This window comes from Stenella coeruleoalba (genome assembly GCF_951394435.1).
Source record: "Stenella coeruleoalba genome assembly, chromosome: 13".
In the NCBI taxonomy this organism is placed as follows: domain Eukaryota; kingdom Metazoa; phylum Chordata; class Mammalia; order Artiodactyla; family Delphinidae; genus Stenella; species Stenella coeruleoalba.
In genome coordinates, this window is record NC_137159.1 from 71702632 (window position 1) to 71715357 (window position 12726).

Consider the following 12726-nt stretch of genomic DNA (forward strand, 5'->3'; position numbering starts at 1 on the left):
TTTGCTTCACGCTAATTCACTTTTAGGAAAGACCTGCAGGAGTACCTGTTTTTGCTGCACGAAAGAAATCCAGAAAGGATTTTTGCTCTTCTGAAAAAAGGAGAAAAGCAAAAATAGCATTCAGAGCCATTATAGAGGCAGTATGAACCCTGAGCAGTGAAAGTGACACCACCAAGCTCCTTCCCCAAGAACTATACTCAGCATCTCGGCATCAAGCTGTCATAGCTTTGAACTGTGTCTGTGAGCATCTGTGCTTTTATCTCGATTTATTTCATGCATCCGTAAGCAAGATGTGCCCTCAGGTAATTGCTTCTTCGCTTTATACCATTTCAGCTTACAAAAGGCTTCATAGGAATGCTCTACTTTCTACTTTCAGATAGTGGGGGAAACCTGTACTGTATTTATTATCACTCTCCTGGCTACTTCTCCTTTCCACTCTTTTCCCAAGGGCAACTGACTTACGTGGTCCTTAAAGCACTTTCTACCTTCAATAAGGATGGACAGGAATTTGTCAAGCACAGAGCCTTTATTTTTCATATCATTTCCAAAAAGGACATCGTTTAAGTCAGCAGAATTTCTGAGAGAGAAAGTGACAGCAAAGGCAACTGGCTCAAGTCCCTCTGTGTACACCATGTACATTTCATGTCTGAGCACCTTGTGTGTCTGGCTTAAGTAAAGGTAAGGCAGTGTAGATTGTGCGAACAAGAAATCTGTTCTGTGATCAGGAATGGCTACTACATGCATCACGCAAAATGCACAACCTGAAACATTTCAATCTGCAACTGAAGTTTCCTCAAGCAAAGATGCGCGTGAACAATGACGGAACACATACAGAGCAACTTGGGCAGAGAGAATGGATAATGCCTTGGGGCAGTGAGGTTAGCGCACTGATCAAGAGCCCCAAGCAGGAGGAGCCGTCCCAGTGGCAGAGCAGGCTAGGAGGGTGAGCAGCAGCCATCTCCAGCCACCTTCAGTTCCTTCCTGCCTTCACTCTAAGTTGAGCAGCTCCACGTCAAAGATGAGGGTGGCATTGGGAGGGATGACACCGGGGTGGCCCGTGGCTCCATACGCCACATCAGGGGTGCAGGTCAGCTTCGCCCTCTGCCCCAAGCTCATCTAGCAGGGATGGGGGCAGATGGGGAGAGGAGAAAGAGGACCCAGCTTGATTTAAAAGAAAAAGGTAAGATAACTATGGCATTTTCCCAAACCATCCTCATGGTAACTCTGAAGATCTGAGATGAGTTTTATACGTGGCACATTGAAGTGATGCTAAGAGTTGTAACAAATGCAGATTGTGCCTCAGACTAACAGAGACTTGACTGCGGGAAAATAACTTCTACAAAGTAGTCTCAAATTCGTTCATCCAACAAACACTGCTGGTTATTCAATTAGTGTATGGCCCAACACTTCTATTTGTTCATAATTTTTCCTTCTTCCAGAGAAGCCTAAAGAGGTGTATAAAGAGCACATGTACATGTACATGCTCAAGTAGGTGATAGAAGCAGTTCATTAGAGAGATTTAGAGATTAGAGGCCACAGCAAGGAGCATCACGTGACTTCACAGAGCAAAGAAGAAGAGTTTGAACCAGGGCTCATCACAGCAGTCCTCAAGAACTTGTCTGGCATTAGTGGGATAACTGGTGAAATTTGAATAATCGATTTTTAAATTTTGAATAACCAACTCAAAAATTTGAATAGATTGGTTAATAGTATTGTATCAATGTTAATGTCCTGGTTTTCATCACTGTACTATGGTTATGTAAAACATTAACATTTGGGGAAGCTGGGTAAAGAGTATATGGGAACTCTACCTGCAATGTTTTTGCAAGTCTGAAATTGGGTTTTTTTTTTTAAGTTTAAAAAAAAAATCACCTTGGCCTCCCCCACCCCAACTCTTCTGCTGCCTCAGTCCCAAACAGCTGGTAGCTCACAGGCTTGCTCAGAACTAGCTGGGGAGATGTGCTTGGGATGAGAGCCCCCAGTGACAGAAAGGAGTCATGCTGGCAACTAAAAGGGTGGGGACACAAAGCCACGACTGAAACTAGGTGGCATCACCATGCCTGACAGTGGAGTCAAAGCAGTAGTGGTCTGTGATAGGGTGAGGGTGGAGGGCAGAGTGCTGAGCCCAGAACCCCAGCTCCTCAAATCCCCCTTAACAAGGATCCTCATCCTACCTGGGCTGCGCCCTCTTCAAAACCCTTGATGACTTCCTGTTTGCCAATTCTGAACTTGAAAGGTTTGTTTCTGTCTCTGGATGAATCGAATTTCTTCCCATTTTGGAGCATTCCTGTGAAAGCAAGGATAGGGTGGAAAATAATTGTGGTCATGAGCTAACTTCCAGTTCAGGTTCAACATGTCTAAAATGGAATTCCTATTCTGTACAAACCTTCTGTCTTTCAGTCCTCCCCATCCGTCCTGTTGGCCAAGCAAGAAACCTGGATACTTCCACATACAGCCTATCACCAAGTCCTACATATCTTTGGAGTCCAGCTATTTTCTCCATTTCTATTACCACCACCCTGTGTCCTCATCAAGCCACCATCATATCTCACCTGTGTACAGGAACCAACTCTAACTGGCCTTTTTGCTCTGTTCTTACTCCTCCATTCCATTCTCCATACTGTACCCAGAATGATTTTTTTTTTTTAAACACATACCTGATCCTATTACTCCCTTGCTTAAAATACTTCAGTAACTCCCCAGAGGCAGAATCCAAATGCCTACATTATATCCAGGCACTTTAAGATCTAGCTACTGTTTGCCTGATAACCTTCTCTCTGCCCTCCCTTCCTTCCCTTCCCTGCCCTATTCAGGTTATACCTTTCTCAAGTACTTCTGCACATTGCAACTTTTATCATGGAGCTGCCTCAACCTGAAGGTCTGTTTTCCCAGGCATTTCATCCTCAGGTTGAGTCCGCACCTGGTCTGCCCAAGGTTCCCCCAACATGCAAAACCCAAAGGTCATATCATCCTTTACTACAGTGAACTGTAACTGTAAAGTGACCCAGACAGGGACCTCCCTGGTGGTCCAATGGTCAAGAATCTACCTTCCAATGCAGGGGACACGGGTTCGATCCCTGGCTGGGGAACTAAGATCCCACATGCCGCGGGGCAACTAAGCCCATGCACCACAACAAGAGAGCCCGCGTGCCGCAACTACAGAGCCCGTGCGCTCTGGAGCCTGCGCGCCACAACTAGAGAGCCCATGAGCTGCAACTACTGAGCCTGTGCGCTCTAGAGCCTGTGCGCACCACAACGAGAGAGAAGCCTGTGCGCCGCAATGAAAGATCCCGCATGCCGCAACTAAGACCCGACACAACCAAAAATAAATAAGTAAATAAATTTTTTTTTAAAAAAGTGACCCAGCCAGTCAGTGGTGGCCTCCAGACCTCATACAAAAGAGATATGTGAACCCAGAACACCCCGAGTGTTGTCTTAGCAGTTTGGAGCACCCCTCAGCCTCCAGCTGCAAATACCTTGTCATCCCTGATGTACATGTGTTGTCTCAGTCCAGCTGCCTAAGACCCAAGAGCTGCTTTTTTATTTTCTGTTCTTACTGGTGTCTCTAGTTCAAAGATCAGACATTCTGTAAATGATGCTATTCCATGACTTCTTGTGGCCCCTGGACCACAACAGAAGGCAGTTTGGGACCAGAGAAAGGCCTAGCCTGTAAGTTCAGAGACTGGATTCTGACTTCACCCGGACACTAACTCATTGTGTGAAGTGAGGCAAATTACTTCCTCTCTCTTGGCCTCAGATTTGCCATGTTTAACATGAAAGGTCTGGGCCTGCTCAGTATCTGAGCATCTGTGATTCCACTTCCTAATTTCTACAACATAAATGTATACAAGAGACATTCTTATTTACCTATTTTCTGGGCAGAATAAATTGTGCTCTTGCCCTGGGTACTAAATCAGGCAAAGAAGAAAACCCTATCGCTACACAGAGATGCAAACAGATGGATCCTTCTGTATCAAATATAGGAGATCAAATACAAACTCATGCATACACACAGGCTGCTAAGATATTCAGAGATGCACATGCATGCTCACATGCATATATGCATAGACCCTCAGAAGAAAACCCTGATGGCCAGATGCTAGGAAAATATTTAGATACACAGATATAATACATTCACACAGACACATACTTGTACAATACATATATGGATAGGTGCACACACACATTCACACACTCCATTTAAAGACTGATTTGCTCACTCCCCAATTTCTTCAGGTTTCATATGACTTAATCCACTTCAGACCATATACTGTTATCTACTGCTGCAGGTTCATCCAAAACCATGCAGTCCAGAAACAGACCCACAGATACATGGTGACCTGATTTGACAAAGGTGCCACTGAATGCAATGGATAAAGGATGATTTTTTTTTAATTAATGTTGCTTGATTGACTGTATATGCATATGGGGGAAAATGAAACATCAAAGTGAACCCCTATTTCACCCACACATAAAAATCAATTACAGGGGCTTCCCTGGTGGCGCAGTGGTTGGGAGTCTGCCTGCTGATGCAGGGGACACGGGATCGTGCCCCGGTCCGGGAAGATCCCGCATGTCACAGAGCGGCTGGGTCCGTAGGCCATGGCCGCTGGGCCTGTGTGTCCAGAGCCTGTGCTCCTCAATGGGAGAGGCCGCAGCGGTGAGAGGCCCGCGTACCGCAAAAAAAAAAAAAAAAAAAATCAATTCCAGATGAGTCACAGACCTAAATATGAAAGATAAAATAATAAAGCTTCTATAAAATAATAAATAGAAGAACATCTTCATGACCTAGGGATAGACAAAGATTTCTGAACTGTACTAACTATAAAGGAAAGACTGATGATATGTAGGACTTCATTAAAATTAAGAATTCTGTTCAACAGTATGGAGGTTCCTTAAAAAGCTACAAATAGAACTACAATATGACCCAGCAATCCCACTACTGGGCATATACCCTGAGAAAACCATAATTCAAAAAGAGTCATGTACCAAAATGTTCATTGCAGCTCTATTTACAATAGCCCAGAGATGGAAACAACCTAAGTGTCCATCATCGGATGAATGGATAAAGAAGATGTGGCACATATATACAATGGAATATTACTCAGCCATAAAAAGAGATGAAATTGAGCTATTTGTAATGAGGTGGATAGACCTAGAGTCTGTCATACAGAGTGAAGTAAGTCAGAAAGAGAGAGACAAATACCGTATGCTAACACATATATATGGAATTTAAAAAAAAATGTCATGAAAAATCTAGGGGTGAAACAGGAATAAAGACACAGACTTACTAGAGAATGGACTCGAGGCTATGGGGAGGGGGAAGGGTAAACGGTGACAAAGCGATAAAGAGGCATGGACATATATACACTACCAAACGTAAGGTAGATAGCTAGTGGGAAGCAGCCGCATAGCACAGGGAGATCAGCTCGGTGCTTTGTGACCGCCTGGAGGGGTGGGATAGGGAGGGTGGGAGGGAGGGAGACGCAAGCGGGAAGAGATATGGGAATATATGTATATATATAACTGATTCATTTTGTTGTGAAGCTGAAACTAACATACCATTGTAAAGCAATTATACTCCAATAAAGATGTTAAAAAAAAAAAAGAATTCTGTTCAAAAGATGCCAATAAAGGAGTAAAAAGGCAAGCCATAGCATGGGAGATGTCTGGAATAGGTGTAACCAACAAAGGACTCATATCCAGGATACAGATGGACTCCTACAAATCAATAAGAAAAAGAGAGACCACCAAATTTTTTTTTTAAGTGGACAAAATTTGGGCAAACTAACAAGGATATCCAAATGGTCAGGAAGCACGTGAAAAGGTACTCAGCTTCATTAATCATCAGGGCTGTGCAAGTCAAAACCACCAGGACAGGCCAAAAACAAAACAAAAGCCTGACAACACCAAGTGTTGATGAGGATGTAGAACTGGAATGCTCAGACATTGCTGGTATCAGTGGAAACTGGCACAACTACTTTGGAAAGCTGTTCGGCAGGATCTGCTGCATCTGAGCATAGGTATAACCCTGTGCCCCGGCAATTCCGCTTCTGCGTATATATAGCCAAACAGAATGTCGACACATGCACCAAAAAACATCACAATTCATAATAGCTAAAAACGAACAACAATCTAAATGTTCATCTACTGTAGAAACGATAAATTGCAATATATTCATACAATGACCTGTACAGGAATAAAAAAGAGCAAACTACTCTGGATAAATCTCACAGACATAAAAAGTGAAAAAAGTGACATAATGAATGAAATAAGCTAAACACAAAAGAGTACATACTCTACAATTCCATTTATATGAAGTTCAAAAACAGGTGAAATCAATCCACAGGGACAAAAAGTTAGAATGCTGTTTACCTTTAGGGAGGTGTAATGACTGTGAAGAGGCAAGAGGGAGAGTCCTGGGGGTGCTGGAAATGTCTGTTGATCTGGGGGGTGGTTACATAAGTGTGATCACTTTAGAAAAATTTCATCGAGCTGTTCATCTTAGAGTTATATTCTCTACTGTATTTATATATAATAAAAAAGTTTACCAAAAAGTCCCATACAGTCTCCTGCTGGGTTTGATGAGACAATCCCTCCCCAGACCAGAGCCACTCATGGCTGATGTTAGTATTTAATGCACATTGCCTCCTGTCTGTATGTATTGTGAAAGGTCTTTGCAAAAGGATGTTGTGGTTTGAGTAACTTGACAAGGACTGGTCTGTCTGCAACATGTAGAACAGATAAATCAATTACACAGGTCAGAGGCCCCAGAAGACTCATGGTAATTAGGCCACATCACCAGGAGATAAAACACAGCTCCAGCCCACTGACGTCAGCGACCGGCAACACAGCTGTTGAGAAATACCCACACTGTCTGCCTAGAATCAACCTGGCACTTCACACTGGCCCAGAGAACTGCTAAAAATGGCCCCATCTGACTATGTCCTAGGAATTAAACTGGCCTTGCTGTCTGCTAAGTGGCTGTCACCAAGTTTGCCACGTTGGGAAGCAGGTCACAAGGCAGAGCACTCAACCCCCAGAACAAACATCTGCTTGTAACCTTCCCGCCAGTGGTCCTCAGGATCTCAGCCCACCTGGCCTTCCAGTGCAGATCATCCAAGAGGGCTCAGCAGAGGCGGGGCCTGCTCTGGCTGCACAGCACCCCGACACAGCCACTGCCACCCGTGCCTCACACTGCGTCAGAGCCTCCAGTTGACTTCCTGCCCTCCCCCAACCCCACCCCCCAGCCCAATGAAGGTAGGGATCCTCTTGTTTCATTTTTGTGCCCCTACTGCTCAGCACAGCATCTCACACACAGTAGGTGATCAATAACAGTAGGCTGAATTGAATAGTCTGTTTCTGAAAAAAGAAAGGGAATTCTCAGGAAGCTGACCTCCTCTGCTCTAATAACACTGTAGGATGAAAAGGGAGTCTGCAGGGAGGGTCAGGGCTCTCAGAGCTGTAAGAGGAATTTCCAAGTATCGGACAGCACAAGGAGGGCCAGGGCTCTACCCTGCCTGCAACAGACAGAAGGGGAATGGAGGTGGTATAAGAGGGCAGGGGTGGGCTTCCCTGGTGGTGCAGTGGTTGAGAGTCTGCCTGCCGATGCAGGGGACACAGGTTCGTGCCCCGGTCCAGGAAGATCCCATGTGCTGCGGAGCGGCAGGGCCCATGAGCCATGGCCGCTGAGCCTGCGCGTCCAGAGCCTGTGCTCCGCAACGGGAGAGGCCACAACAGTGAGAGGCCCGCGTACCGCAAAAAAAAAAAAAAAAAAAAAAAAAAAAGAGAGCAGGGGTTAACCTTGCAAGCCCCCTTTCTCATTCCCTCAAGGCTGGCTGGGAGGAGTTGGGGATAGCTGGTCAGAGGGAGACTTGGCTGCCTTGGGCTCTGGGCCTGGTCTGGGGGAGCTGATACCTCTGGAGAGGAGTATCAGAGGAGAGACCTGCCTGGGGAGGGGCAGGTCTGGATGAGGGCTCAGGGAGTGAAGCCTACCTGTGTAGTGCACGACACACGTCTGGCCCTTCTTGGGGAATGTCCTTCCTGCAAGGAGACATGAGAATAGATGAATGAACAGCACATTGGAGAAAGCTGCCTGGGACATTTCAGGTGTGATTGTGACCAAGAGCTCTGGCCCACATTCCCCTCCATACCATGGAGATGCCCATGGTTCCAGTTCTGGCTCTGTGCTTTGTACGAACCAGATTAGTCACTTTACTTCTCTGGCCTTGATTTGACCTTTATTTCCTTGGGTTCCACAACTCCACTCTCTCCTGGTCCTTTTCCTTTCTTTGATTGCTCTTTTTACTTTCCTTTGTCCATTCCACGAACCTTTCTGACAGCCTGCTCTCTGCCAGGCCTGGACTAGATTCCAGAGACACAGAGCAATCTATGAACTCACAATGAGGTTAGGGAAACAGACACATAAATAATAGATTATAATGCAGGGTGATGACTGTGCACAAGGATGAATAAACACAATCATTCACAAATATTTACTGAATACCTGCTGTGTGCAAGGCCTGGGCCTGATCTCGGGATACACCAGTGAATTATACAGACAAGATCCCTACTCTTTTGGAGTTTACATTCTAATGGAGGGAGACAAACAATACTCAGATAAACAAGACAATATAGATTGTCATAAGTTCTCTAAATAAACACAATGATAAATTACAGAGAGATACAGTGGGACAGGCCATTTTAGAATGGGTGGTCCAGGACAGCCTTTCAGAGAAGATGACATTTCAGCTGAGACTTGAAGGATGAGCAATACGCTGGGAAAAGCACTGCAGGGAGAGGGAGCAGCAAGTGCACAAACTGTGAGGCAGAAAAGGATCAGTGCATTTACAAAACAGTAAGGAGCCTAGACGACTGGAAAGAAGGGAAGGAGGTGGAGACAAGTGGGAAAGAGCCAGATCACACAGGGCCTTGCAGAGCCGGATTTAATTCTAAGTGCAGCAGGAAGGCACTGGAGGTTTTAAGCAAGAGAATGACATAATCTGAATTAAGATTTTATAAGATCATTCTGGCTGCTGTGTGTAGGATGGACAGTTAGGCGCCTGTTGCAATAATCCAGACAGAAAATCAATGATGGCTTGAATTAAAGTGGTTGGCAGCAGAGAAGAGAGTAAAATAGATTGGAAATATACTTTGGAATTCCATGCTGACAGGGCATGCTAATGGCATGGAGATGGGGTCCAGGATGAGAGAGAAGGAGAAAACAACCACGATGCTTGGGTTTTAGGTTTGGAGGAGCTGATTTAGGATGGAGGAGCTGATTCCTGAGACGGGGAAGGCTGATGAGGAACAGATTTGTGCAGGTGGCAATCTTAAGATTCCTCTTAGACATGTGAATTTGTACTACAAGTAGACAGATGGAGAGTCTGCACTGGAGGTATAAATTTGAGTGGGATTTAAAGCCTTGTGAGGGCTAACAGCTGAGCCAACATTTAGATGGGGGCCCTTGGGAGGGAGCACCTGACTGACTGAGCAGCAGGGAAAGTATCAGAGAGGAGATAATGGTTAAACTTGGTCTTAAAAGATGAGTAGTTTACCAAGGAAGTAAGGGAGATAATTTGGGAAGAGTGAACCACATGTTCAAAGGCTTCAAATTGAGCAGTAGTGGGAGCCCGTCTGGTTCCCTGCTGTGTAATCCTAGGGTCTAGCACACAGTATATGCTCAATAAATATTTGCAGAATGACTGGTATATTTAACAACTGGCAGACAGCTCGATAAAGCCGGAGGAAAAGTTGGTGGTGGGGGTAGGTACTGGTAGTAAGAGATGAGGCTCTAGCATGGAAGGTAACAGGAGGCTGTATCACTGTCTGCCTGGAGAAAAAGTAAGATTAATTAAAACGTTTTATGCCCAGGGAGGGGCATGGTCAAATATGCATTTTAAAGAGTGCTCAGGCTGTGGTGGGGAAAATGGTGGGGGTGGGGTGGGAGGCCAGATGGAAGGCCAGGAGGTGAGAATGGAGGTGGGGAGACCAGTTTAGAGACTGTGCAGAAATCCAGGTGAGAGAGGATGTTGGCCTGAACTAGGGCAGGGGCTGAGGAGATGGAGCCTTAGAGATATTCAGCAGAAGAACTTGGCAGGATGTGGTGTGGGCTCCACCAAGGCAGGCATCCCCAGCACTGCAGTGTAGTCATTGAAATATTAATTGGTACATTGCCCCCTCTGGGTTATAGCATGGTAGCTGGCCCTTTTGCGCTTTCTTGACTCAGGGGTTTAGATTGAGCTAAAAGCAGAAGGCCAAAGTTCCTCCAGGCTTTCCCTAAAAATCTGATCCCCCTTCAGGAGAAAATGCCCCTTGTCTAGCCAGGGAGGGAGGATAAGGAGAGAAAACTCTAAAGGCTTCTTTGAACCAGGGAAAGGAGAAGAGGCCTGGAGGCCACTGGCAGAACTCTATGGCAGTGCCCCGGGGGGTAAAAAGGCCTCAGGGAGATGCTTCCTGGGGCACAGCACCATGGTTCCCAGCATGGAAAAAGAAGCCTGCAGCCCATGGGTGATCCAAGGTTGTGGCTGGGGCTTCTAGGGACCACTGCTTTTCAATAAGGAGGGTGGCCAAGAACCAAGAGTCCCTCCAATTTCCCGGGGGTGGGGGAGTGTCAATAATGTCTGACATGCAGTTTGCCTGTCAAATCCTGCAGAAATGAGGGCTCCAGTCTGAATTAAGGTTGGTTTAAGAAATAAAGAAATAGCTACTCCTGGCACATCCAAACTCAATTACAGAAGGGTGATGCCTGTAATGTTTGGCTTGGGAAAGTGACTGGTGCCAATCCTGAGGCAGGAAACAAGGGAACACAGAGGAGTGCTAGGGAGTGGGGGAGACCAGGAGCATGAGTCCTGTTTTGGACTTGCTGACTTTGAGGGATCCGTGGGATGTGCAGATAAGAGGCTGAGCAGCAGCTGGATAAATGGACCACCCGGAACTCAGATTGGAGGCCTGGGCTGGAGGCTTAAGTTTGGAGACCATCGGTTTGCAGCCCATAATGAAAGCCATGGGAGTGGACAGGATGGCCGGAGAGGCTGAGTGGGACAGGGAGGATAAAGCAAGATGCAGAAGCAGTGAAGAAGCGCTCCATCATTCCCAGACTGGGTCGGTCCCTACAGCGTCTCAACGCCCAGATCGCAGGGGGCCGCCCAACCAGAGGCCGGGAGGCGGGCGCGTTAGAAGGGGGCTGCCCCGAGCAGAAGGGACCCCAAAGCATGTCCTTTCCCCTGTTTCCAGAGCTCAACCAGCAGAGCAGGGAAAGCGGAGCTAAAAAACGGCCCTAGGAAATCAGGAGTAGCGGATAATCGAGCGGTTCCAGTCGCGGGCAGCGGCAGCCCGAGGCCCCCGGGGCGGTGGCGGGCCGCAGACCCCAGCCTCCCAGCCGCCGCCTTCGTTCCTCTAGGTGAGCAGGCGCGTAAGGGGATGGCGAAGGATGTGTGCTAGACATCCAACAGTCCCATCTAGGGTCTTCTCCCGCCTCCCCCATCCTAGGCCAGCTCTCCCTGTTCAGCACCCTCCGCGCCACCTCGGAATCGGACCCCCGCCCGCCGGGCTCCGCCCCGAGACCCCTCCTCCTCCCCCGGCTCCGCCACCCGGTACCGTCTCCCGGGGAGATGGTCTCGATCTCCACGCCCATCGCGGTCCCACTGGCCCCGCCTCCGAGGGTCCCCGCTGTTTCCCCGACCCCGGCTCGGCTCCGGCCCTGGCCCGCTGGCGCTCCGGCTCGCCACCCCGCCGCCACTGCAGAGTCGGAGGAGGTGCGGCTGGAGTCGGGACCTGCGCGGGGAGGGGCCACCGGGAAGGGGGCGGCGGGGCGGAGCGGCGCGGAAAGGTGGGGTCGACCGGGGCGGGGCTCGGGGGAAGGGACCCTGACGCGGCTGCTCGGGAGCTTGACCAGGCTATTGCGGGAGGCATGCAGACACTCGTGCGCATCCACCCACCCATCTATCCATCCATTCATCCATCCATCCGTTCAACACATATTTATCTTGCACCTACTCTGTGTTAAGCTGGGGTGAGGGGGGCCGGTCAACTCGGTCTCACAGACTTGGGGGAGAAGGCCGGCAACTAAACCAACACTTTAATTAACTGCGTTCACTGCCATAGCGTTCAGAGCGTCATGGAAGCACCAGAGAGGTACCCACCCCAGCTAGGCTGTCCGAATCTGCAGGGGCAAGCTGAGGGGTGGGGGCGGGGGGTGGAGGAGAAGCCAGTAATTACTGACTCTACCCCACCCCCCCTAAACCACTGTTCTCCATCCTGCGTAGTTCTGACGTACGCACAGGTGGACTCCCACCTTTCAAGGCAGAGAACTGTGCCCTGGGGATACCGGCTGAATTAAGACAGAATAGCTGTCCTAGAGGAACTGAATCTGTGATGGGCAGGGACACAAACAGTTACGGCGTGGAGTGATTTAAGTTGTGGGATAAATGAATGAATGAATGAGTTCTACCAGACCCTTCACCTCCACCCAAAGGAGACATAAGAATCTGGAAAGGTATTTTTTGGAGAAGGTAACATTTGTTTGAAAAATGAATGGGACTTTCTCTCTCTTTTTCTCATTCTTCATGCATTGTTGCAAAAATTGATATGAAGGTATGATTCTTCCAGCTATGGTGCTGGAAGATAGGCATGGGGAGAAAAGCCTGAGCAAAGAAGAGTGGGCCCTAGAGGTGTTCTCCTTGTCTCCCAGATGGTCGGGGCAGAAACTTCAGGTTATCAGCATCG

At 47.8% G+C, this 12726-nt stretch overlaps 1 protein-coding gene across 2 annotated transcripts; it reads right to left on the reverse strand.

Annotated features, from left to right (window-relative positions):
• Positions 1 to 522: 522 nt before the first annotated feature.
• Positions 523 to 11726, reverse strand: FKBP1B (FKBP prolyl isomerase 1B). 2 transcript variants are annotated; one of them, XM_079941011.1, is made up of 4 exons: positions 11599 to 11726; positions 7996 to 8043; positions 2175 to 2287; positions 523 to 1116 (listed from the first exon to the last, which is right to left on the reverse strand). In XM_079941011.1, exons 1-4 carry the CDS (start codon positions 11633 to 11635, stop codon positions 988 to 990), a joined length of 327 nt encoding a protein of 108 aa, XP_079797137.1. In that variant the 5' UTR covers positions 11636 to 11726; the 3' UTR covers positions 523 to 987. The 2 variants fall into 2 exon arrangements, with proteins under 2 accessions (XP_079797137.1, XP_079797138.1); XM_079941012.1 differs by having other exon boundaries at positions 1028 to 1161.
• Between the last annotated feature and the right edge of the window lie 1000 nt (positions 11727 to 12726).